The 27,369-nt window shown below is 33.6% G+C and overlaps 4 protein-coding genes and 1 long non-coding RNA gene across 5 annotated transcripts; 1 reads left to right on the top strand and 4 right to left on the bottom strand.

Annotated features, from left to right (window-relative positions):
• Positions 1–6,044: 6,044 nt before the first annotated feature.
• On the bottom strand, positions 6,045–7,581 carry LOC123211691 (L-lactate dehydrogenase B-like). The gene is made up of 2 exons (XM_044630520.1): positions 6,826–7,581; positions 6,045–6,611 (listed from the first exon to the last, which is right to left on the bottom strand). The coding sequence occupies exons 1-2, from the start codon at positions 7,432–7,434 to the stop codon at positions 6,168–6,170; spliced, it is 1,053 nt and encodes a 350-aa protein (XP_044486455.1). The 5' UTR covers positions 7,435–7,581; the 3' UTR covers positions 6,045–6,167.
• Positions 7,582–9,313: 1,732 nt separating this feature from the next.
• LOC123211144 lies at positions 9,314–12,401 on the bottom strand. Its single transcript, XR_006501346.1, has 2 exons — positions 11,959–12,401; positions 9,314–10,963 (listed from the first exon to the last, which is right to left on the bottom strand). It is a non-coding gene; the product is annotated as an uncharacterized LOC123211144 (long non-coding RNA).
• Positions 12,402–14,716: 2,315 nt separating this feature from the next.
• LOC123210944 (L-lactate dehydrogenase B-like) lies at positions 14,717–16,199 on the bottom strand. Its single transcript, XM_044629443.1, has 2 exons — positions 15,540–16,199; positions 14,717–15,324 (listed from the first exon to the last, which is right to left on the bottom strand). Exons 1-2 carry the CDS (start codon positions 16,146–16,148, stop codon positions 14,881–14,883), a joined length of 1,053 nt encoding a protein of 350 aa, XP_044485378.1. The 5' UTR covers positions 16,149–16,199; the 3' UTR covers positions 14,717–14,880.
• Positions 16,200–18,135: 1,936 nt separating this feature from the next.
• LOC123211466 lies at positions 18,136–23,083 on the top strand. Its single transcript, XM_044630218.1, has 5 exons — positions 18,136–18,514; positions 18,592–18,669; positions 18,741–18,825; positions 21,560–21,648; positions 22,528–23,083. Exons 1-5 carry the CDS (start codon positions 18,224–18,226, stop codon positions 22,672–22,674), a joined length of 690 nt encoding a protein of 229 aa, XP_044486153.1. The 5' UTR covers positions 18,136–18,223; the 3' UTR covers positions 22,675–23,083.
• Positions 23,084–23,407: 324 nt separating this feature from the next.
• LOC123211467 lies at positions 23,408–25,407 on the bottom strand. The gene is made up of 4 exons (XM_044630219.1): positions 25,118–25,407; positions 24,843–25,017; positions 24,267–24,319; positions 23,408–23,785 (listed from the first exon to the last, which is right to left on the bottom strand). Exons 1-4 carry the CDS (start codon positions 25,232–25,234, stop codon positions 23,627–23,629), a joined length of 504 nt encoding a protein of 167 aa, XP_044486154.1. The 5' UTR covers positions 25,235–25,407; the 3' UTR covers positions 23,408–23,626.
• Positions 25,408–27,369: the final 1,962 nt, after the last annotated feature.

Raw genomic sequence — 27,369 nt, 5'->3', positions numbered from 1 at the left:
TTAATAGTTACTAATTTAGGAATACAATAAACAATGGGTTAGAATAAGAGCTTTTGCCTTAATGTTAAGATATACTTATCCATCCCTAATCAGATGTCATATCTCAAACACCGAAAAGAAAACAAACAGATTGGATAACTCAGGAACCATTTCAAACTATCTTCAAAGAACACATACACACACTCACATCTTTTGTTTCTACTTTATTAAAAATTGTATTCAAATTATACATGTTGATTTCAATCACAGTACATTCTAGAAAATGTGATAGTTCATAATTATTATGGCATGTAGAAAAGGTGTAAAAGAGGTTAAATTAAGAAGATCAAAAAGTCCAACTCGTATTTTCATTTTTCCCACCCGAAAATTTCAAATCTCTAAGGCCCCCACGTTATCATATGTATAATCATCAATCAAGAAAAAAATAATACTGAATTAGTCAAAAAGAAAATATTCACCTGCCTAGCAAATATTCTCATGATCAATAACTTGGCTAGATAATATGATGCACAACCCATCCAGTGGATTTAGATGAGACCTTAGTCAAAAAGGTCCTTCCCAACTGATAAAATTTTCAATCTAATTATTAAGGAAATCATTTTAACCTTGGTTAAACGTGATTATAAAATAGTTTACATGATATTGATCTTAGTAATAAGTGATGTTGAAGCGTTTAATTATGGTGATTTGCATGGTTAAAATGTTTTTTTCCCCTAAAAATTATAAGGGTCAACGAAATCCCCATTTTGAAGCTGGGCTGCTGGACACAAAGTGAGGTTTTAGATTAAAAAAAAAAAAAATGATATTAATAAAATAAAATTCAAATTTATTTTTGTCATTGTCATTGTCATCATGTCACCAAGGCCCTAAACTTTCAACCCTATTAATCTCAACTCTCATTCTTGGGAGGTCATCTTTTTTGGTTGTTACTCTTCACAACTCTCAAAATATTCCATCCCATTTCTTTTATTTTACATTGTTTTCAACAAAATCTTCAACTCACCAAAATCCCCAGCTTCATCTTCATTGCCATGGCATTTCCCAGCACGAAATCTAATTTCTTTAATTGTGTTTGTGGCATGCTTCAATATTTCACATGCATACCACGGTAGTTTAAGCTTTAGTATAACTTAATCAGTTTCATATACATACCAAGATGGTGGTTTGGATATGTATAATCTGCCATGTTGAACCCAAAGAACTTGGAGCTTTTGTGAAACTATGCCGAACCCATTGCATTAAGGAAAATTAAACAACCCCCTATTCGCAAAGAATATTTACACTTATAAACCTGTAACTCTAACCTTAAAAACAAACTTAAATAATTGCATTAACACGATCATTTATCATAAAAATTTGTACAATTTAGTAAAGAAAAAGTCACAACTAAACTTTTGTCTCTTTTTGTGAAATGGATAGAATTTGTACAATGTAGTCAACAAAAAGTCACAACTAAAATTATGTCTCGTTTGGTGAAGCCAAAATCACTTCAAATCTTCAAAACAGAAGAAAACGTAAGAGAAATTTTCGAAATGGTTCACGTAAGAAAAAATGTTGAAGCACGATTCTCTCTCTCCCCAAATAAGAAAAGTGTTGATCATAAATATGGTGGGGCAAGAACACAGAGCTCCAAATGATGCAATGTCTTAATCTCTTCCAAACTTTCTTTCTCCTGCAACAGTGTCAGTGCTTTTTTCATCTGAGTCTCTCTGCTCAGGTCCTCCTGCGCCAGAACTGATGAGGAACTGCCAAAATCCATATACAATGTACAAGTCTAAATCTATCATCTCTAACTATTGACTCAAGTGGTCCTAACCCTTTGGAAAAAGAGCAAAATAAAGATGCCCAAATTTCATGAGCTCATCAAAATGTCCAGACTCACACTCACTATACCCATTAGCCAGCAACAAAATTAACTGTTTTATACAAAATCCCACTTACATTCACATGTTACCATTACTTTTTGAACTGGTATCAACGAGCTCAGCATTATGCAAACCAGGCTTCTCATCTCAGAACTCATGGTCTTCATCTTGAGGCTTTCTGAAGATTCGATTCTAACAATAGCTCCAGACTTGGAAAGTAAAATCACGAGTTGTTTGCTACTAAAAGCCTGCACCGCAATAACATGGTTAACCAGTGTTTTTCTACATTAATGAACCATAGACTGAAGTTTTTATTTCTATGTAAACTTATTCTAAAACAGCTGATTTCTAGGATTTTGATAATTAGTTCTTTTGCTTTTTAAAAGATTTGAGATGTTATCAACCCTAATTTACCACAGATTTAATGCGTTAGATTATGTAATTAGTATACAGAATGTCATGAGCAAATTCAAAATAAGGTATATCAAATCTTCTGATAGTTTATTTTTTCTTCCAGTTTTTTTGATCTACTATTAAGCTTATCTGGCATAAACACATTCTCAAATCCCGCCAAGGATGAATGATTGATTCTTGTTTGGAGGAGAAAAGCATACAGTATAAGGTTAGGCACAAATGACTGTTTAAAAAAAATTCAAACCGTGTTCAAAAACAGCAATTATGAAAAGCACATGCTGCAACGTGCAAAGATTAGCAGCCTCCTATTCCAACTCCATGGGCAAAAGCTTTAGTCAATCATAAGGGGCCAGCCATACAGAACCAACATAGACAAAACTCTAAAGAGCCAAACACATATTGTAGATTCAATTTCTCAGATAGGGCCCCTAAAGTCGGTGTGTTCAAACATATAAAGCTGATAGCTACATCCAACAGGAAGATAAAACAAACATCATCAGTTTCTACAGAAAAACAAGATCGATTGCAATTCAGTTTCTACAGAAGCAATTAAAAAGAAGAAAAGCATAATAACAACAGTATTAAATCGTGTTGTGTTAGCATACAAATCAATGGTTTATTAGTACTTAAAACAATCAAACAGCACATATATCAGCAGAAAAAACAAGGTCTCTTTCAGTGACATGGGCGCTAGAAGAGGTATAAAACCTTTTTATATCCAGGCAAGTTTCATGTTTCCATCATCATATAAACTTACAACAAGAGTGATTCAAGTAGCAAGAGCAACTTATGACAATCAATGTCAGTGCTGATCTAGCAAGTTTCCCATGTCACAATCAATCACGTTGTCAATTAACACCACTTTATCAGATAAGACTTATCGAGAACAAAGCAAATGTTTAATGAATGATTGAGCTAACTACTTTTCATTTTCTAACTTTTGGACAAGCAGAAATTTCCACTAAAAAGCATTGGCGGTATAGAAATTGACATGTGAGATTTCTGTGAAAGAAAGAAAAAGGTATCACAAAAAGTATACTCCCTAGTAGTCCATTAAATTTATTAAGATCTACTTTTCATAAAAATTATTGTTCAATAATATCTTTACCCTTCCATTATTAACTTTTGCTTTCAGCATATTGCAGCCAATCACAACCTTTGATAATGTGTTAAAATGCCATCTCAGTAGCAGATTGTCAGGCCTTCAAGTGCGTAGAGGAGACCGGCATAATGTAGCCACTTTATGCTTTATAAGATTAAATGGGTTCCATAGGAGTCCCAGAGCTTTACAAAACAATTAATAAAATTCACATGGCATATACACCTATCTTCCATCATAATCCGACCACAGCAAGGCCAGCATTCAGCGTGACGAATGCCCTTGCTCAATAAAGGAGACATCCTACAGACTCCTCCCAACAGCTTCACTGGAGAATTTCTAATTGAAAATATTCAAAAACCAAATCCCCATAAATATAATCTTCTGTTGAACATGGTATGGATTCTCCATTGATAAACAGAACAAGTAACTTCAGCTACTAAACAGGGCAAGCGTACTTTATACATCAAGTTTAAGATCCCACCAATGCGGAGGGAACAACAGCCATGACATTGCTGGTATTTCAAAAAAGTCAGCAAATTTTTCTGGAGTTTATCTGATTCTTGTTCATCTAATCGAGTGATGCTATGTTAACTAGCATTTCGATTCAAGTACAAGAATACCAATTTTAATGCACTAATGAACTGTGCAAATCAAAATGTTCACATATAGCACCCTAAAGCAAAAGGCCAATCAGCATGATAAGGCTTTTGATAGGCGTAACTATGTTCACAGTAATTTTTTAGCCTGGTGAGTTCAGTAGTTTGGGCCACGATGAACTGAGCCCAAAGCTTGGACAAGAATTATCTGAGGTAACAATTTATGGATGATATTCAAACAACAGGTCATAAATGAGTTTAAGTTGGATTGTCTAAAACATAAATTATAGTCATATGATTCACGGAAATAAAAAAAATAATATTCCTTACTCAAAACCGTCTATGCATGCAAATTTTATCCTTCATTAGGATTTCAAACTGACATAGGTCATAAATGAGTTTAAGTTGGATTGTCTAAAAGTATGGTTTGCAAGATTAAATAAAGACCACATTGAAGCACACAAAAGTCAAAGACCAATTTTACACATACAACTCAAATAATCTATGCCTAGAAGAAAGAAAGATGTTCATAATTCACAAAGAAGAGCTAAAGGATTACACAAAACAGAACGATGCTCATAATTCACAAAGAAGAGAGACAGGATTACAATTTTTGTTCTGTCTATGATCCTCCAGGTGCTAGACAGAAACTCTTCAGAAGAATGCACAACAAGAAGGCTTTAAGCATCTCAAAGATATGCATGTCTAATGTAAAAGTTAATTAAACTCCTTTATTGGCCAATACACTGAGAAAGAAGAATACCCCTCAACAGATGGCCTAACCTTTTCATAGTAATTCATAAAAAAAATCAAGCAGTTTTTGCATTTAACTTGGCAACCTTCATATCTCAGAAGATAACTACAATTTCAGCTTTCCATCGGTCCCTGACAAATATAAACAAAGAAGCCTTGCTTCTCCAACACCAATATAATATGAACCCGCTAATTCCTCCAATAACCAATAAAGTGAACACAAATTTAAAGCACTCTATTCAGATGATTTTACAAGATATATTTCTTCATAGATGCTTCAAAGCACATTCCAGAGAAAAAACTGTATTTTTCAAATTATCTCAAGAAGTGTAATTCAGTTAAATAAACTGGTCCATAATCAAGACATAATTTACAACACTTGAAGCAAATACGTAAAAAATTTCGAATTTCCCAATGAAAGAATTAAATCTCTTGAACAATCTCAAGACACGTAAGAAAAAAAATTACCTCAAACTCTATTACCACAAAAAGCGAAACACAAGCATGACTTCTAGCAAGCCCAAACAGGCCACAGCAAGAACATCTAGGACGAAATGTCTGCCCAGCAGAACTGTAGAAACCGAAGTAAGCAAAGCCGAAGTCCAAACACAAAACAGAAACCAGCTATTTCCGGTAAAAACGGCGAAGAAAGAAGTAAGAGTCGCAATGTGTGGCCTCTCGGGAAAGAGAAATTGTCAACGAAAACAGGGGATCATGTTAGGGTTGTAGTGGGGGCGAGATCCGCGGAAGATTCATTTAACGAGTCGGTTTAAGAGAAGATCGAGAAGGAGGCCCAGGAGGAATGGGATTTAAGGGGGCGAAAGAGGGAAAGAGCGACGGGCAAGGAGACAAAAATCATCGGAATATTGGAAGAGCAGCAGAAAGCAGCGAGGTATGACTTACTGTGAATGGATTGGGAGATTGCGATGCATAGGGAGTCACACGTTGGTGGAACAGTCGTGATGCGGCGGCAGAGGGAGCTATCGAATTTGTTAGTAAGGGGCTTTGGACCAATGAAGTGCTGACAGGTATGCTTTATAAAGCGGGCTCAGCTTTCACGTGAAATTGAGTGAACGCAAAATAATTGAAGATGATCCAATTATCGAAGATATGGTTCCCACGTCTTGTATTCAATGATTGTTAAATTTACATTGTGATGGCAATAGCAATAAATTTTATGGAAGTGAAGGGCTTTTTGTTCACTATCATGGATCGGCCACTGAAAGCATTTCTTCACCCCCAAGAAATGAAGTGCATAACTTGGGAATTTTAGACCAGAATGCGAGTATAAATGTAATCCATCTAAACTGAAGCTAGAGAAACATTCAAATATCATAGAAATATTACCACAGCAACTGGAACTGTATCATACTGCCCATTGGGTTATCAAATGCAAACGAAACTAAATGAAACTAAATGATGTTCAATGTTGTTGAATCAAATTCCTAATTCGGTTTGCACCTCCAAGATGGTTCTGGCGGAGTCCCTAAGACGCTGAGCCTCCTCCTCGGTCAAATGAACATTAGTGACACCCAAGACGCCACCTCGACCAAGCTGAGCTGGTAAACTCAAGAACACATCACCTCCATCAATGCCATAGAATCCTTTCGCAAGGACTGAAACTGGATGGATCTTTCTCTGATCTCTGAGGATGGATCGAGCCAAGTTAGCAGCTGAATACCCAATAGCCCAAGATGTGTAACCTTTCAGACTTATCACTTCATATGCACTCCCTACTACTTCTTTGTGTATGTTCTCTAGCGTTTCCTTTTCATATGCAATCTGCTGTTTCTCTAGGAAACTCAGTATTGGCACTCCACCAACACTTATGCTTGACCACAGTGCCACTGAGCTGTCACCATGCTCCCCAACAATGTAAGCCTAGGATTCAGGAAAATTTTACAACCATTTCAGACTCCTGTTAAAAAGACATAACAAATCTGCAAAGATTCTTCATACATAAATCCTACACATTACCTTAGAATCCACTAACCTAATAAACTAGTCGACCACGCAAGTATTTGAATAACTACCTAAAGAAAAATGCAAACTTTAAATATAAAATTTATCATAAACATTAAAAAGAAAGAAAAACCTGAACATCCTGAGCGTTTACTTCGAGATGATCTGCGATCAAGAACCTAAACCTGGAGGAGTCTAGATTCGTACCCGACCCGATAACTCTATTCGAAGGGAACCCGGATAACTTCCACGCAACGTAAGTCAGCACATCAACAGGGTTAGACACGACCATTAAAACAGAGTCAGGGGAGTACTTAACAAGCAGAGGAATAATATTTTTAAACAGAGCCACGTTTCTCTGCAACAGATTTAACCTAGACTCGCCGGCAATCTGTCTGGCACCAGCCGTGACAATACATAGATCAGATCCAACGGTAACAGAGTAATCAACGGAAGCCTGGATTTTGGTACGGGGAAGGAAAGCAGCGGCGTGCTGGAGATCGAGCATCTCGCCGCGGAGTTTATCGGGTTTGGCATCGACAAGAGCGAGCTCGTCAACAAGGTCTTGGGTGAGAATGGTTTGGGCTATAGCCATACCCACATTTCCGGCGCCAATAACAGAGACCTTGATGTGACGCTTGGTGGGTGAAGGCGGGGCAGTGTAGTGAATGGTTTTGAAGAAGGCTTGAGATAGGTCAAGACCTCCAGGGCCAAGAGAGGAAGTTGAAGAACTCTTTTGCATTGTGATAACGTATGATGATCTGTTTGTGATTCGCGAAAGGGAACGGTGTTTAGAAGGTTTTACAACAGAGGGAGAAAGGAAGAGAAAAGAAGTTAAGACTGAGTGAGGATTACGGAGGGATGTTTTTGGGTTTTCAACGGTCAAAGTATTCTGGAAGGATTGGACGAGACTTTTATATCCACGTTTCTTTGCTTGTTTACCACGCGCAAGCAAAGGCAATTACCAAACTAAAAGTTAAAACAATTAAATTTACTTTTTTTTATCTTTAAAATTTTTTCAATGGCCAAAAGACTTATCCCCTCCCAAGGTTTGGTTCACTGCTTCTTTTCAATAAAGTTTTAAAAATTTAAATACTCACCTATTATATTAAAATTTATTATTAATTATAAAAATAAATTTATCATTTAACTTATAATATTAAAAAACTAAAATTTTATATTATTCATCTCTTGTTAGTTTGAAAAATTTATAATTTCTCTCTATTCAAAAATTTGAAAAATAACTTTTTTTTAGGGTTTTTTTCTTCATTTTTCAACAACCAAAACTCGATAGCCCAACTAAGTCTTCCCACCCATGCATTCTTCAACATTCTCTTGCTCCATCTTTGGTTCCATTCCTTCGAAATTGATTGGAGAAGAACAACACTCATCTGCTCTAATTCGAGCACCTCACTCCTAATTCTTGTCTTCTCCTATCAAAATCAACCAAAGCTAAAACCAAAGAGGAGATGAACACAATGAAGCGTCTCTCAAGCGTTCATGGCTAAATAGAAGCGGCCAAGATCCATTATGCGATGGATCTACAAAGCGCGACGACCCATCGTGCTACGGATCTTTGACAAAGCACTACAATCCATTTTGTTTGTGGCCAAGTCTTCGTCTGGGATGTGGGAGAGAGTGGCATAGATGGGAGGTTAGCTAGAAAATCATCATCAAAAAAAAGAAAGAATTGGACTGAAAGCTTAAAGGAAAAAATGTTACGTTTTAAATTTTTCAATGAGAAAAATTATAAGTTTTTTAAATTAAAGTGAAAAATGAAATAAAATTTTAGTATTTTAATAATATAAATTAAATGATAATTAATAATAAATTTTAATAGAAATTGAATAATAGGTGAATATTTAAATTTCTTAAACCTTAAGGGTGACACTTAAAAACGACCAAACCTTGGGGAAGCACAGTATTTTTGCCTTTCTCAACCACTTTTTATAATAGTTGTCCTGCATCCGATGTCATGAGGCAGGCAGATGCAATCACGTGATTGCTTGATGCTCACTTATTCAACATCCGTACTATTGGTCGTCTTTTTTTAGACGTTTATTCATTCATTTAACGTGAAGATACTTATAAAAAGTAACTAGTGTTAAATAATTACAACCATAGTTATTTTAAACACATGGGTTAACAAAAACATGACCTCACATTAACCATAGTGACGTTCCAACAATAAAAATATGTACAAATTTTATAGATAAACTGATGCAATATACATCTTATACTGCTTTTGCCATTCTTTTTTATATATATATTTTAAATTTTGTATATTTATATTATTTCAAGCATTTTGCGCCAGTTACTTTTACACGTAATTTGTATATAATCTTTTTACATTTTAGTTAACCCTATCTATTATCATGTTACACTCTTTTATGACCACATGTCCACATAATTCGTTATTTATTGTTTAAACTTAAATTATCAAAATTAATATTAAAAAAACAAACACCGATAATTAAAAAAACTAATAAAATATTTAAATTTTTAAGAAAAAATTGAATTCGAATTTTTATTACGCTCATCAAATCTTGATATAAAATACTTCATAAATTTTTTATTTGTTTTAAAGATAAATAGGCAGTTTTTTCTTTTTTATTTAAAAAAAAAAAAAAAAGATAAGAAAACAAACCGTCCTAATTTTTTATAGACGCAGAGTGGAGGCCCATAAAGTCTGGTTCAACCGAGAAGGAACCAATCAGCCCACTAGCCCGCCAACATTGAAGGGACTAAATGAAGATGAACGTTCCAGATTAGACCGCTCAGGTCAAACTGGGAAGAAGAGGTAGCACAATGGAGGCAAAGCTGGCGGAGCTAGAGCGAGTCCAAACTCAAATCCTGGAACGACAGTCAAACCTGGAGAACACTTACCTTCCCCAAAACCACGACGTCTCTGCACCAAATCATGAGCCAATTTCAGTCTGCGACACTGAAGCTCGACTCGAGAACATTCTTCGATCGAATGGTGTGAACAAGTTTTTATTCAAGAAAGTCCCAGCCGATTACTACGACTGGCCTCTCGAATCTCGGAGAGATATTCTTGGTGCGGCTTCCGTCGATCATCTTTGCAAAAGCATCGTTTTGGTACACTAATCTTCCAATCTTCTTCACACCATTGGTAGATTGGAAGAGTTATAGAACCTTACAACAAGAGTGATTCAACTAGCAAGAGCAACTTATGCCAATCACTGTCAGTGCTGATCTAGCAAATTTCCTATGCCACGATCAATCACGTCGTCAATTTAAACCACCTTATCAGAAATGGCTCATCAAGAATAAAGCAAATGTTTAATGAATGATTGAGCCAACTACTTCTCATTTTTTAACTTCTGGACAAGCAGAAATTCCACTAAAAAGCATTGGCGGTATAGAGATTGGCATGTGAGATTTCTGTGAAAGAAAGAGGTATCACAAAAAGGATATTCCCCAGTAGTCCATTAAATTTATTAAGATCTACTTTCCATAAAAATTATTGTTCAAAGTTCAATAATATCTTTACCCTTCCATTATTAACTTTTGCTTTCAGCAAATCGCAGCCAATCACAACCTTTGATAATGTGTCGAAATCCCATCTCAGTAGCAGATTGTCAGGCCTTCAAGTGCATAGAGGAGGCCTGCAGAATGCTGCCACTTTATGCTTTATAAGATTTAATGCGTTCCACAGGAGTCCCAGAGTCTTAAAAAACAATTGATGATATGCACATGGCATATACACCTATCTTCCATCATAATCTGACCACAGTTAAGCCAGTATTCAGCATGAAAAATGTCCTTGCTCAATAAAGGAGAGATCCTACAGACTCCTCCCAACAGCTCCACGGGAGAATTTCGAATTTCACATGTCAGCAAATTTTTTTTGGAGTATGTCTGATCCTTATCCATCTAATCGAGCAATGCTATGTTAACTAGCATTTCGATTCAACTACAAAAATATTAAATTTAATGCATAAATGAACTGTGCAAATCAAAATGTTCACATATAGCACCCTAAAGCAATAGGCCAATCAGCATAGTAAGGCTTTCAAAGAAGAAATGGATATAACCATAATTATGTTCACAGTAATTTTTTAGCCTAGTGAGTTCAGTAGTTTGGGCCACAATGAACTGAGCCCAAATCTTGGACAAGAATTTTATGAGGTAACAATTTATGGATGATATTCACATAACAAGTCGGCACAAGCTTCTGGTACTTGGTAGTTTGATCTTCAAGCTGAATGTCCTGGTTAGCTAGACCAGACAATCCTAGAGATGGCTGACTGCTAGGCAGCAAGCAGCAACGTCATATTACATATTTAAAAAGCAAACATAAATTATAGACATATGATTCATGGAAGTAAAAAAAATAATATTCCTTACTCAAAACAATCGATGCATGCCAATTTTATCCTTCATTAGGATTTCAAATCGACATAGGGCATAAATGAGTCTAAGTTGGATGGTCTAATACTATGATTTGCAAGCTAAAATAAAGACCACATTGGGGCACACAAAAGAGACCAATTTTACAGATTCAACTCAAATAATCTATGCCAAGAAGAGAGAAATATGTTCCTAATTCAAATAGGAGAGCCGGCAGGATTACACAAAACAGAACATCTGTTCATAATTCACGAAGAAGAGAGACAGGTTACAACCTTTGTTCTGTGTATGATCCTCCAGTTGCTAGACAGAAACTCTTCAAAAGTATGCACAACAAGAAGACTTTAAGCATATCAGATATAAGCATGCATGTCTAATGTAAAAGTTAATTAAACTCCTTATTGGCCGATAAACTGAGAAAGAAGAATACCCCTCAACAGATGGTCTAACCTTAAGATAGTAATTCATAAAAAAAATTGGGCAGTTTTTGCATTTAACTTGGCAACGTTCGTATCTCAGAAGATAACAACCATTTCAGCTTTCCATAGGTCCCTGACAAATATAAACAGAGAAGCCTTGCTTCTCCAACACCAATAAAAGATGAACCCGCTAATTCCTCCGATGACCAATTTAACTGAACTCGACTTTAAAGCAATCTTTTCAGATGATTTTACAAGTTATATTACTTCATAGATGCTTCAAAACACATTCCAGAGAAAAAAAATGTATTCTTCAAATTATCTCAAGAATTGTAATTACAGTTAAATCAACTGGTCCATAATCAAGACTTTTAATTTACAACACTTGAAGCAAATATGTGATTCACTTAAAATTCCCCAATGGGAGAATTCAATTTCTTGAACAATCTCAAAAAATATAAGAAAAAAATTACCTCAAAAAGCGAAACACAAGCATGGCTTCTGGCACGCCCAAACAAGCTCCGGCAAGAACATCTAGGACGAAACGTCTGCCAAGCAGAACTATAGAAACCGAAGTAAGCAGAGCCCAAGTCCAAACACAAAACGGAAACCAACTATTTCCAGTAGAAACAGCGGAGAACGAAGTAAAAGCCGCAATGTAGAAAACGCGGGAGGTGTGGCCGCTGGGGAAAGAGAAGTTGTCAACGGAAACAGGGGGATCATGTTAGGGTTGTAGCAGGGGCAAGATCTGCGGAAGACGAGTCGTCTCGTCTCGTCTGGGAAGACGATTTCTCTTCCCAGACGACGTCTCTCGACACCGGATGGGTTGAGGTGGAGTTGGGGCGGGCCGTCGGTGAAAGAGAAACTGTCGAGAAGGAGAGACGGTCGGCGATGGTGCCGAAAAAAGTGAACGGATTTTGAAATAAACCCTTAACGGAGGATGCGATCTTTTCAAACTTTGTTTAGGGAATAAAATATTAGTTTTTAAATTTTTAAGAAAAAAATGAAATTAAATTTTTAAGGGTTATGTTCCATTAAATTTAATCGATTATAGTTAGATAAATGATATTTTTAAAATTTATAGGTGAAACTTTAAGAATTCAGCATAGCTTAGTTGGGAAATAGTCCTTTGGCCTAAAATTGTCGAAGATGATCCAACTTATGTTGTCAACTCTGAAGGTCCCATGTCTTGTATTCATTCATATATCGAATTTACATTTGAATTTAGATGTTATCATATTTTCCAACATCTTATGTTGTATTATATAAATAAAACATAAATATCATATAATATATTATAATTAATATAATATAATAAATATTTTAAACAGTAAATATATATTATTAATATAAATAGATATATTTAAAAAAATAATAAGATAATATAAATATATATATATATTTAAAAATATTTATAATATTTTTTTAAATGATGATATATAAATTATTTTTTATTATTTTTAGAAATTATATTATAAGATATTATTCTTAATATACATTACCTTAAATTTGATTTTCAATTGGTCAAGGGACTATTTCACCCCCACGTTTAATTGCATTTTCAAAGTTATATTTATAGGATTTGAAAAACTTAAAATCATATCTGTTGACTAACTGAAGTTAAAATTTTCTATTAGAAGCAACAGTAAAATTATTATTTTACTAATTATATTAAAAAATATAAAATTTCTTATATTTTTTCTTTCTAAATTTAAAAAACTAACATTTCATACCTCATAAAGTTTTTTAACTTCGAAAATTCATATTTTTCTCCCAAAACCTTAGAATTTTTTTCTTTCCTTTCGACCACTTTCTCCAACAATCTAGAAATGACGATGATAAAGTCTTTTTGCCTGTGAAGAGATTTCAAATCTCTTCATCGACGAAGAGATTTAGGCTTTGAATTTCTTTATAAACAAAGAGATTTGGAATCTATTGGTCTTCATCATTCAACAGTTCCAAATTTTTTTACATGTATTGACCAACAGTTTGGGGTAGAAAAAAGAGGTCGTCGATATTGGAGATTATAGTTAGAGAGGTAAAGAAAAAGTTTGGAAGGAAAATGTGGTTTTTTAAGGTTAAAAAATTTTAAATAGGGATAAAATTATTAGTTTTTAAAATTTTAAAGAGAAAAATATAATAAATTTTATATTTTTTAATATTATTAATAAAATAACGAATTTATCCCTATTTCTAATAAAAAATTTTAATGAAAATTATGTCATAGGTAAAACTTTAGATTTTTTAAACTTTGTAGATATGACTTTGAGAATACACTTGAGCTTGGGTGGAGTATTGTCCTTTGGCCTTTACAATTTAACTACCATGGTTCTGATAGCACCGGCAATAAAGTTTATGAAAGTGAAGGGCTTTTTGTTTACCACCATGGATCCGCCACTTAAAGCATTTCTTTTTCCCCAAGAGATGAACTTTGAAATTTTAGACCAGACTGCGTCTATGAAGTTTGATAAACTTTTAAAGTTTTTTAAATTAAATTGAAAAAATAATTTTAAAAAAATTTAATTTAATCAAACTAAATAAAAAATTTTAGTTTAAATTATGATTTGAATTATAATTATCATTATTTTATAATATATAATTATATCATATTCTATGATACAAATAAAAAATGATATGTATTATAAAATATATTAAATTAATACAATACAATAAATATATCATATAATATAATACATATTTTACGATATAATATATATTACTGATATAAATTGGTATAGTTTTAGAAAAAAAGATAATACATTAAGGGTGTATATTAAAATTTTTTAAATATTAAAAGTGTTTGTGATATTTTTCAAAATGATAACGTGTCAATATAATATTTTATTAGTATTTTATTATTTTAATTTTTAAAAATATATCATATATGGTAAATTAAATTTTTTATATACGATAGATACAGAATTTGTCTATCATAGTTTGAATTTTTTAAAATTATATATATATATATATATATATATATATCTACACACACGTTGTTTAATAAATAAATTAAATTATAATTTTTTAAAATATAATATATACATATAATAAAATAAATACAAAAAAACAAGTTATACACATCATTATTTATTGGAAAATTCTATTATATATATCACTCAAATTGTAACTCAAACTTAAAAAAAATATATTTGAAAAATTATAACCTAAATCAAACTATTTTACAAACCAAACTATAATTTTTAAATGATTCGATTCAATTGTATGATTTGAACCGAATTATACACACCCTTACGTATAAATGTTATTCATCTAAACTGAAGCCAGCCAAATACTAACACATCATAGAAATATTACAACAGCAACTGAAACTGAATCATACTGCCCATTGGGTTATCAAACGCAAAAGAAACTAAATGATGTTTGTTGTTGTTGAATCAAATTCCTAATTCGGTCAGCACCTCCAAGATGGTTTTGGCGGAGTCCCTAAGGCGCTGAGCCTCTTCCTCAGTCAAATGAACATTAGTTACACCCAAGACACCATCACGACCAAGCTGAGCTGGTAAACTTACGAACACATCACCACCATCAATGCCATAGAATCCTTTAGCAAGGACTGAAACTGGATGGATCCTTCTCTGATCTCTGAGGATTGATCGAGCCAAGTTGGCAGCTGAATACCCAATTGCCCAAGATGTGTAACCTTTCAGACTTATCACTTGATGTGCACTCCCTACTACTTCTTTGTGTATGTTCTCTAGCATTTCCTTTTCATATGCAATCTGCTGTTTCTCTAGGAAATTCAGTATTGGCACTCCACCAACACTTATGCTTGACCACAGTGCCACTGAGCTGTCACCATGCTCCCCAACAATGTAAGCCTATGATTCAGGAAAATTTTACAACCATTTCAGACTCCTGTTAAAAAGACGTGACAAAATCTGCAAAGATTTTTCATGCATAAATCCTACACATTACCTCAGAATCCACTAACCTAATAAACTAGTCGACCAGGCAAGTATTTGAATAACTACCTAAAGAAAAATGCAAACTTTAAATATAAAATTTATCATAAACATTAAAAAGAAAGAAAAACCTGAACATCCTGAGCGTTTACTTCGAGATGATCTGCAATCAAGAACCTAAACCTGGAGGAGTCTAGATTCGTGCCCGACCCGATGACTTTGTTCGAAGGAAACCCGGATAGCTTCCACGCAACATAAGTGAGCACATCAACAGGGTTAGACACGATCATTAAAATAGAGTCAGGGGAGTACTTAACAAGCACAGGAATAATATTCTTAAACAGAGCCACGTTTCTCTGCAACAGATTCAGCCTAGACTCGCCGGCTATCTGTCTGGCGCCAGCCGTGACAATACATAGATCAGATCCAACGGTAACAGAGTAATCAACGGAGGCGTGGATTTTGGTACGGGGAAGGAAAGCAGCGGCGTGCTGGAGATCGAGCATCTCGCCGCGGAGTTTATCAGGTTTAGCATCGACAAGAGCAAGCTCGTCGACAAGGTTTTGGGTGAGAATGGTTTGGGCAATAGCCATACCCACATTTCCGGCGCCAATGACGGAGACCTTAATGTGACGCTTGGTGGGTGAAGGCGGGGCTGTGTAGTGAATGGTTTTGAAGAAGGCTTGAGATAGGTCAAGGCCTCCAGGGCCAAGAGAGGAAGATGAAGAACTCTTTTGCATTGTGATGACGTATAATGTTCTGTTTGTAACTTGAGAAGGGGAGCGGTTTTAAAAAGGGAGACAGGAAGAATAAAAAAATTGAGTTGAGACTGAGTGAGGATTACGGAGTAGTGATGTTTCTGGTTTTCAACGGTCAAAGTATTCTGGAAGGATTGGACGAGACTTTTACATCCACGTTTCATTTCTTGTTTACCACGCGCAATAAATTACTAACTTAAAAGTCAAAGAAACTAAATTTACTTTGATTTTTTTTTTAATCTCTTGTTTACCACGCGCAATAAATTACTAACTTAAAAGTCAAAGAAACTAAATTTACTTTGATTTTTTTTTTTAATCTTTAAAATTTTTCCAAACATTCACATCATATGTCAATAATCATGTATCGCACATGCCCATGCCCTTCACATTTTTCATGTAATTTTCCTCGGCATATGTTTTTCTCATACGGCTGCGTATTTTGTTGAAATAGTAGTAGTCCATGCATCTCCGGTCATAAGGCCGGCAGATGCAATCGCATGATCGCTGGCGTTGTCTAACAGGTGTTCAAAATCTTTCAAAAATGGGATCAAATCGATATTTAAATTAAAAAATAAGTATTTATAAATTAATTTGGTTATTAAATGAAAATATTATAAAAACTAAAATTTATGTTTGATTTTTAATTTATTAAAATTTGAAAAATAATTATCTGAAGACCGGTTTGATCTTTAAATTTAAAAAAATAATAAATAAATTTTATAATAAAAATTTAATCTTGTAATGCTTTTAATGTTAATGAAAGTCAACTACCTATTATAGACGACTCTTTAATGTTATTTTTGTTTTAGACAGTGACTTTCTCTTTTTTTTCCCTTGCACGCTTGCAGATTGCAGCAAGCAACCGGCACTCAGTCGGTCGGTCGGTACGCGGTTTTTAATTTTCTCTTCTTTATTCTTACAGCAAGATTCACCCCAAAAGCAAGCAATCGACACTACAAACTTTGCATCAACAAATTAACTTCTGGCTTTTATCTTCTCTTCTCATTTAAAATAATTTTTATTATAAGCCAACACTCATGGAAACAGTCAATCTTTTGCCATATTCTCATTTAAAATCATTTTTATTAATATTAATATTTAATTTAATATCAGATAATTAAAAATTTGATTCAGTTAGTCAATAATTTTAATTTAATTATAAATTAATTAATATATAAATCAATTTGATTTTAATCTCATTTATAAAACCAATTAATTGATTTTGAATACCCTTAAATATCTGGACTACTAGTCGTCTTTAGTATTTAACGTGAAAGCATTTATAAAGTAACTAGAGTTAAATAATTACAACCATAGTTATTTTAAACACATGGGTTAACAAAAACATGACCTCACATTAACCATAGTGATGATTCTAACATAAAAATATGTACAAATTTTATAGATAAAACTGATGTAATATACATCTTATATTGCTTTTGCCATTCTTTTTTATATATTTTAAATTTTGTATATTTATATTATTTCAAGCATTTCGCGCCAGTCACTTTACATGTAATTTGTATATAATCTCTTTACATTTGAATTAACTCTATCTATTATCATGTTACACTCTTCTGTGATCACATGTCCACATACTTCGTTATTTACTGTTTAAACTTAAATTATCAAAATTAATATTAAAAAACGTAATGTCAAAAATTAACAAAATTAATAAAATATTTGAATTTTTAGGAAATAAATTTTAATTCAAATCTTTATTATGCTCATGAAATCTTGATATAAAATACTTCATAAATTTTTTATTTGTCTTAAAAATAAATAGGTCATTTTTTTACTTTTTATTTATAAATGTTTTAAATAATAAATTAGCAATTATTACATATTTTTTAAATACTATATTAAAAAAAAAAAAAAAAGATAACTAACCATCCTAAGTTTTTATAGCCGTGGACTGGAGGCCCATAAATTCTGGTTCAAGCGAGAGGGAAACAATCAGCCCACTAGCCTGCCAGCAGTGAAGGGACTAAAGTAGATGAACGTTCCAGATTATCCTGTAGACCGCTCCGGTCAAAGTGAGAAGAAGAGGCAGCGCAATGGAGGCAAAGCTAGCGGCGCTGGAGCGAGTCCAAACTCAAATCCTGGAACGACTATCAAAACTGGAGCACACTTACCTTCCCCAAAGCGAAGACGTCTCCGCACCAAATCATGAACCAATTTCAGTCTGCGACACCGAAGCTCGACTCGCGAACATTCTTCGATCGAATGGTGTGAACGAGTTTTTATTCAAGAAAGTCCCAGCCGATTACTACGACTGGCCTCTCGAATCTCGAAGAGACATTCTTGGTGCGGCTTCCATCGATCATCTTTGCAAAAGCATCGTATTGGTACACTAATCTTCTGATGTTCTGGCTAATTGTCTTACCAATGAATCTAGGCCCAAGTCCTTTCTGTTTTTTTTCAGGTTAATACACAAGCCCCGCCCAATGTCGTTGATTGTAGTGACCGCAACAATTCGAAGTATTATGTTGTGGTTGTTCAGGTACCTTGGTGGTTTCCACTAATTAACAAATTTCATTTTACTCTATTGCTGAAACATTTTACATTTTGCAGTATACTGCTCGGTTTAATGCTGAAACTGTCAAAAACTTTTTGTACTCACTCAACAATGGCAAGATATCAAAAAAGAAATTTAACTGTAAGTTATTTTTCTCTGGATCACCAAACGATATTTCCTGATTTCCTACTTCTTATAGTTGTTTGAAATAAGCAATTTTATGTATCTTATATTCTGTGTATAAAATTTTATTTACAGCTGTGCCATTCTGTCTAAATTAGTGATTCCTAACTACCTTTTGGTGTGGGGTTTATCTGACTTTAGGCTCTCTTATCTCAACATCTAGCTTTTGATGTGTTATTCTCCTAAGGTTAGTGTTACTGGCATTAGTAATAAGTTTAAGATAATTTGTAGAAGTTTTTTATCGGATTTTTTTTTCATTCATCAAGTTTAGTTGATTCTTGATGCACCTTAGGATAGATATTAATGCCATTAATTTGAAGAATGCCCGAAATTAAAGAAAATTAAACAAGATTTTTGTTTATTCAAACAATATGGAAAATCAGAAAATTAACACTTGTTGATTCTAAAGAGTATTGAGAATATACAAGAATAATTCAACTTTGAACTTATACCAAGTATTTTTATTAAATCAAAAGACTATGTCCTCAAGGTTACAAATGATCTATATAATTATCCTACCATTGTTGGGAAAGCAAATAAACCTATAATGGTAGCAAACCACACCAGAAATAACAAATCTTATATAATTAGGACTATTTAAAAGAAATAAAAAGATAGAAATGGGAAAGTCCAGAAATAGGACGTATAAGAAAAGAGTGGAATCCCCTCCTTAAAGAATTCTGAAGCCATATGGTTCGCATCAATTCTTATTTATTTTTATATGGTTAGTAAGTGTCAATGTATTCTAGAAGTTGTTTATCTTAGGTAAAGCATGTAATTGTGAATTTTGTTCGGACATCCTTGCAATTGTCATTCTATTCTTCTATGATAGGAAAATGAGTTGTAATATTGGTTTAAGCTCTTCTATTTTTCTGATTTGGTGGAAATGCTCTGTTTTCGTTCATAGCTTGGCATCATTCAATGATAGGGATGAAACCATATATGCACATGCATAGCATTATGACTTGTGCCATGTACATATGTCCTTGATGTTTTGAACATCCATTAATTCTTATACTTGCTATTTGTCATGATGATTGTCCATTACTTAAATCTTTATGTTGATGGTGCTAGGATGATTCTAAAGTAATTGAATAAAAACCTTGTATGCTCCTTTACCTTGTCTTGTAGTTTGGATTTCAGACTCCAATCAACATCTCTCTGCGTAATTGAACTGTGCATACAACTTGGATAAGTAATCTGTTTGGACCCTGACCCTGAATGTGTACAGTAGGAGATGTGGACCTGCTGTTAGGAGAACTGATCAGGAAAAGAATGTGAGACTAAGAGAGATTTTAGAAGATCTCATATGGTAGGGGAGGGCCATGTGGATATCTTGGAGCAGAAGTCTAGGAAATTAGTTAGGAAGGAGGAATAAAAGTGAGGAGAGAGGATGAAAAAAGGGAGGAAAAAAAGGAGGAATGATCTGGGCAGCCATTAGCTGAGGGAGGTCCTGGCTCCTCAAATTGCTAGTTTACCATTGCCATTTTCTTGTTTAGACTTTTAATCTCCATGGTTAATAGAATTGTTGTGTGAATATCTGAAATCTCTGTGAATGATCTGGGCAGCCATTAGCTGAGGGAGGTCCTGGCTCCTCAAATTGCTAGTTTACCATTGTCATTTTCTTGTTTAGACTTTTAATCTCCATGGTTAATAGAATTGTTGTGTGAATATCTGAAATCTCTGTGAATATATAATATATCTGTGAGATTTCTTTATAGTCTTTCTGGTGTTGATGGTTTACATTTTTAGTTTAAATAGTTATGGTTACAAGTTGCAGCTTTGTTAGTCTGTTTGTTAGCTGGGTTACTAACATAATCCCAGGTTTCCTTGGTGGTAGAAACTTAGCCGAGTGAACACCAATAGATTGATCCAGAGATTATTAGCAAGTCATAATATTGACATGATTCATCTCCGAAGTAGCTAGCAAAGATTCATAATTACTTGCTGTAAGTTAGGAGCCTTTGTCATATCAAATATGTAGCTTCACATATTCTTCCTCAAGTGGGTGTAATATCACTGGTAAAATTTATAATAATAGCCCATAGATAATGGGTTTCCACTTGTCATCGTTGAGAGAAATTTGAAAGCAGAAACTTCAAATCAATTGTAATACAAAAGAATAATGGGAGACCTCAATTCTCAAAGAAGATAAATCAAATTCACAAGAGAACATGTTCTGATACCATGAAAATTTTATTAACTAAAGAAGAAAAGAAAACAATCAATCTACACAAAAGTGTATTTTATTATGAATGTAATCTTTAGGTCATTACATAGTGTCTCAATTATTTATAAAGGGAAATACTATAATACAGGGTATTTCTAATCAAATCGGGATTGGGATTGTTATTCTATAACTTGTTTTACTCTTCTACATTCACCCTTGACAGCAGTTGCATTTTTTTCCTCATATCTTTCGGATTTTCAGTAAATAATTATCAATACGTCTGAATTTTGAAAGACACAAAAACCTATGGTATTATATTGAGTAATCTGATTCATACATATGATAATCATTCTGCTGATTTATCTTCAGATTGATAATTGAGTTTTTTCAATTATAGGGATGTGTTAGTGTAGATGTTCATGTTGGAACATGTTCAGTGAAAACTAGTCGTCTTCAAATGTTTACTAATTTTGAACTTGCTTTTGTTAAAAAATTATGATAAAAGTTTTATTTATTATGCAGTGAGGCTTACTCCTGAGGAGACCTCAGCAAATTTGACTGGCTATGAGCACAATGGGGTAACATGTATTGGCATGAGAACAGACATTCCGGTAATTACTCACTCTGTTCAATAATTTTTTCTGTGTGTTCTGCTGTCTCATAAGAGTTGAATTGTTACTACTAGGTGTCGATCTTAAAATTTAGTGGTTGTCTAGCACATCATGCTAATTAGAATAATTTTTGCTTTTACACTATCTTTTAGTAGATTTTGTTATTGATTATCGTTCTCAACTGCTATTTTACTTTTTGCTATAGCGATGCTTGGATGACTACTAATTCAAAGTTAAAATAAATGCTGCAAATTTTAATAAAACTGACCAAAACTGGAATAAGGATATTTCTTTTTAAATGACGGTTTGATTTGATCTTCCAAACTTCTGAGCTTTTTAAAAGTTGTCTTATTTTAAGCTAATATAAGGCTTTTTCACTACAGCTGCACTGGACAGTTGGACACAGTACAACTTCAGTGTCCTGTGTTCAGCTGCTTGAGGTAGCATGAACACATAGCCCCTCTGCAGCTTAATTGCCTGGGCTTATATCATTCATATTCCCATCCTGCTTATGAGTGGTGTGGTTGCTTTTCAAACACAACTTATGGGAGAACTCCCTATATTTGATATGTGTGTCAATCTATTCAGCTCATGCATGTGAATTGAATCCTTCCATCCATTATGACGACTGTGAGTTGGTCCACTTTTCTAGATATCACGTCTGCCGAAACTATAGCCCTGAAGGTGAATATTAGGATTTATTATATAAATATATATATATTTATGTATGTATGTATGTATTTTTTGTGCTGATCGAGTAATTTTGTGGGGAAAATGATATTTTTTATGTTGGATCAAACTATGTTTTTGTATAGGGAGAGTATTGTAGTTAGCATTTTACAGTTATTAACTTGAAAGCTATGCATTTGTTGATTTCAGGTGATCTTGGACGAAGCAATTGTAAAACTTAATCCTGATTTCTTCTGGTTGGGTGGTGGGGATATTGATCTGAAGTTGGGAATTAAGACCTCTGAATTTATCAATTTTGTCAGACCTTTCATTGTTAGTTGCAGTGGAATGAAATGAAACGAGTGCACCTACTCCAAAAGATACTGAAATGTTTGGAGAAAAAATTATTTTGCATATTTCCAGTGGTAGTTCCTTCTCTCATTTTTGCCTGCAAATGTAGGTCTGGGGAAAGAAAAGAAGATTGCGATTCACTCAAGGTTTGTTGCTTATATCTTTTTAGTCAATTGTTGTTGATGACATAGCTACAAAAACAGCTATCACAATTTTATCTTTAGTAGAGAAGCTAAAATTCAGGCAAAAATCTATGGACGAATCTTTTTGGAAGGATCTGTTTCTTGTTACTTACTTTCTTTCCAACAAAGGCCTCGCAACATTTTGACTACAAATTTTAAGTTTTGACTAATTATCATCATTGGTTTTAGATTTTCTTAAATAAGTTAAATGCAAAATAATGTGTTAAATTACATGTTATTTATGAATGTCTACTTATCGCTTCTTGTGTTGAGGCCTGATAACAAAAGATTTGATATCAGATTTGGGGCTCTTTCACGACATGGGCATAGGTTTCAGTTGAACAATGTTAACTGGAAATTGAGAAACCAACAGGGACACATTACCAACCCACACACTCAGAACAGAGCATCCTTGTCTAGTGTGCCTACGTTTGTAGACAATCTCATTAATTTTGAAGCATGAATACAAACCAAGTTAGGGGCCATCTTCCATTCATTCAAGCTGTCTTTGATCTTTGGCAATTATTGAAAGTTAATTATATCTGACAATAAATTGATTTAAAGAACAAACCCACCTAGTAAAAATTAGAATTATCATACTAGTTTATGAAAATAGCGACTTTTCATACTGGAGAAGAATAAGCTCTTGAATATGAACATACAGTACCCACAACCACAAACAGCTTGTGGAAATATCATTTGCTAATGATAACTAGAAATTCTTATAAAAGGAGAAGAAGAAGAAATAAAAACATATGCATAAAAAATATGATGATCTAGGACTTTTCATTGTGGATGGGTGGTTTTCGATGCGGTTGAGCATAATCCATTACAGTTACATCGTCCACAACCTCGGTTTCCTTGGCATTTACAACTTCATCAGTTTCATGTGGTGGAGATTCTAGCAGCCACCGTCCTTGGCTCTTCTTCACCCTCTGCAAAACCGCAAAAAGATCTTACTATTGTTGAGATTTCACTCCCCTCTCCTACATCCTCATCAGAGTTGTGCAGTTAAACGCATTCAAAGTTTCTATTTTTATTTTTGTTTATTTAGTTAACCTACTTCTGTACAATTGTACAGGAGATGATAGGAGCTCATTAAACTTTATCATTTTTATCCCGCAAGCGTCAGAGCCCACAATATTCCAACAAGTTCGAATTGAGATTGCTTAAAAATAAAATATTTTCATTCTCAATTTTTACTTGCAAAAGTTTTCTCTTGCATAAAAATTTATATTCGAACTTGAAACAAAGTGTAGATATCCCTGAAAAAGGCCAGACAAGCAACTTCCATTCCATACCATAGAGAATTTTTTGAGCAAGATAGCGCATAAGTCTTGGTCAGCCCCCACACCCAGCAACCATCAAACAGTAATCTAAAGATTTAAAATGCGAAGGCTGTTTTATATAACTTACCTCTGGTTTAGCCACTAGTTGCAAATCACACGGAGAAGGTAGGAAATTATTTCCTGTAGACACAATATGTTTAAACATCATTAATAATAATAATGGTAAATGGTGAAGAAATACAGAAGTTGCAAGATGAAGATGAAGTACGTAAAGTTTTGTCAATTTTGAAGCATTCTATTTATTCATCTTTTGTAACAATTAATATTCCTATATATATTGCGTCTTATGTGTATATATAGGAGACATCTTGTACCAGAATCAGAGACTTTCTGTGCACGTTGCCCCCGGAACAGTTTCATACTTCAATTTGATGATTTTGGTTTATGGTCATGGTAAATACTGCAATTTAAAAAGCTTTTTCATTTTTTCGGGTGAAACATGTTGTTAGGATTTTAAGTGCAAGGTATGAAATTTAAATTCCATATTGAAAAGTATGAGTTTCTACTATAAAATTTATATAGGCTTAAGCTCTCTTATATCAATAACTAACTTACTTTTTGAGGTATGGTTTTCTTCAAGTTTGTATCACATGCACTATTGTAAACCTAAGCAGATTATGTGATGATATCGTTTGAACTGAACCTGAGGTTGCACGCTTTGAGGCTTCTTCGTTCAAGAAAGCCTTTGATTTCTGTGTCTTCATAGCGTTTTCACCATCCCAATTCTCATGGATTTTTCTTTGCTTGTTCTCTATTTCTTGTTCACCTTGTGTCCATGGTTGAGTAACAGACTTGTCTACTTTAGCTTTATCGACATCCTACACCAAACCATGAAAATCAGAGCCACTCAAATAATGCTTGAAAAAATTAACCATCAAATAACAGAAAAAATTCAATCTTATAAGCCCAGCTGATGACCCTGGTAAAGAGATGGCCTTGCTTGTGGGTCTCTTTGATAATGTTACTCAAACAGCGGGAACTGCATGCATGCACAGAAATACATAACAGAAGAATAAGGAGATTAAGGAAAGACATGATGAAAATTCCAATATTTTCAGAGGCCAGTTGAACTCTTAGAATAACAGTGAGATTTGTGTGGAGTATGGAAGTTAGGTTATCGGGTATTTGTAGAGATGGAAGCACAGAAGGGCATTAAATGGAGGTTTTGTATTAGATGAAAAACGTTCTTAAAGAGAACATGCAGCTGTTCGGGCGATGAACCTTGAAAACAAAATTGAAGATATTGCGGGACTGTTTTGTTCCCTCTACTCTCACTTTTTAATCAATCGGTGGCCCCGTTGGAACATATGCATGAAGCCATGGATGTGAATCTTCATAGACAAACAGTTACAATAATTTAACTATATATTTCAGTCAAAACCTGCAATACAGTATTGGGTAAAAGTTCATGAATTTGAAAGGCTTGTAATTTGAAAATTAACTAAACCAGGGTCCTACCCATGTGTTCAACTCCATTGCTCCATCCGTTTACTTTGATATATATCTATATATAAAATTCAAGTGGGTCTATGGGGAGAATGGTAGACACATCCATCCCTCATCAAATCCCTGAAGAAAATCTTCCAAATCTAGTAATTGTAATAACTAGTTGCCATATTTTTTAAGAAATAGCAATTAAAGTTTCAATTTACCTCTGTGGGTTTTCAGAAAGTTGATTTGGTAAAAGTAAAACCTTTCAAGAATGGATGAGAAATACTTCCATAAGGCAATCTTACTACCACATCTAGGTGAAGCATGAGATAACAATAAAACTATGCATATCTATTTTGAATACATAAATCGATACGTACTTTATATGTGTTATCATGTGATTGAATGATTTTAAATTAAAAATTAATTAATATTTAATTATATAATAACATACAAAAGTATATAGAATTTTGTATATTCAAAGTGAGTTCGTATAGTATTACTCTTAATGAAATAGTCACACATATTGCTACATATATATCATATTTTTTCATCCATCAATCAATATGATTGACGAATAATTATAGACTGTTTATGAATAACTATCACCATAATGGATAATCTCCTAAAAGCGACTATACATCATTATCTTAATAAACAATCTTATATTATATATATATATATATATATATATATATATATATATATATATATATATATATATATATATATACAGATTTAAGTATAGAATTAAGTATTAATATATAATTTGAAATAATACAGAAGATGTAGAATTGAGAGAGAGAGAGGTGCAAATGCAAATGGGCCAATTGACAAAGGATTAAGGGCCGGTGAGGAGACAAGCGTGCATGACCAAGCCGCCACTTGCACCGCCTGTATGAAACATTGGAAGGATGATCATCCCCACCACCATGGTTGCCACGTGGCATGTTATCCATGTGCTACTCGCAATGCCATATCAACAATGGTTTCTGTCTACCACTGTTTGTTTGGATGGCCAAAAAATGTCAATTTATGTTGTTTTTGCAAGGCAATTGTCAATTTATGTTGCACCACATGCCCACAATACAAACATGCTCCTTTACCAACTCAATAAGATGTCGACGTACCTCCAATTTCACAGCCCAACATTAAAGGGACAAATCCACTCCAAATCCACACAAGCCTGTTCCTGTAAACAATTTATCCATCTATAATTATGTCTATGTTTTCTTCAAAGTATTGTTTGATATTCAAATCTATGCACTTTTTGTTTTGCTTAATGGTTTATATTCTTGAGATTATTTGAAAGGCTTTTTTTTTTTTTTTTCAATTTTAGTTTTAAATTTTTTTTAATTTAATTGTCTAAAATTTAAAAAATATAATATTTATGTCATTGCTGAGCTTTTTCTCAAAGTTTAAGAAGTAGAACAGATATATTTGTCTCAAATACAAAGAAGCCATGCAGCTAGAAAGGCCCACAGTATTTCCTTCTGAATATGAATTAATTTGGATTGTTATTTTCAATTCACTAAATTTTAAGAAAAAGGTGACCAGAAAAACCCCAAAAAAATAGCAAATAGCAAATTAATTTTGTTTCAAATTTAAATTAAAAATATAACAAGGCTTTTAGTACGATAGCTTGGTATGTAATTGTTAATTAAATTCGATCTTAGTATAAAAATATTATTCCCCTCAAGGTATAGTCTATTTTCAAACTTATACTTATGAAATTTTAA

Source organism: Mangifera indica, chromosome 3 (assembly GCF_011075055.1).
Source record: "Mangifera indica cultivar Alphonso chromosome 3, CATAS_Mindica_2.1, whole genome shotgun sequence".
Lineage (NCBI taxonomy): Eukaryota > Viridiplantae > Streptophyta > Magnoliopsida > Sapindales > Anacardiaceae > Mangifera > Mangifera indica.
This window is presented reverse-complemented; position numbering and strand designations above follow the sequence as displayed.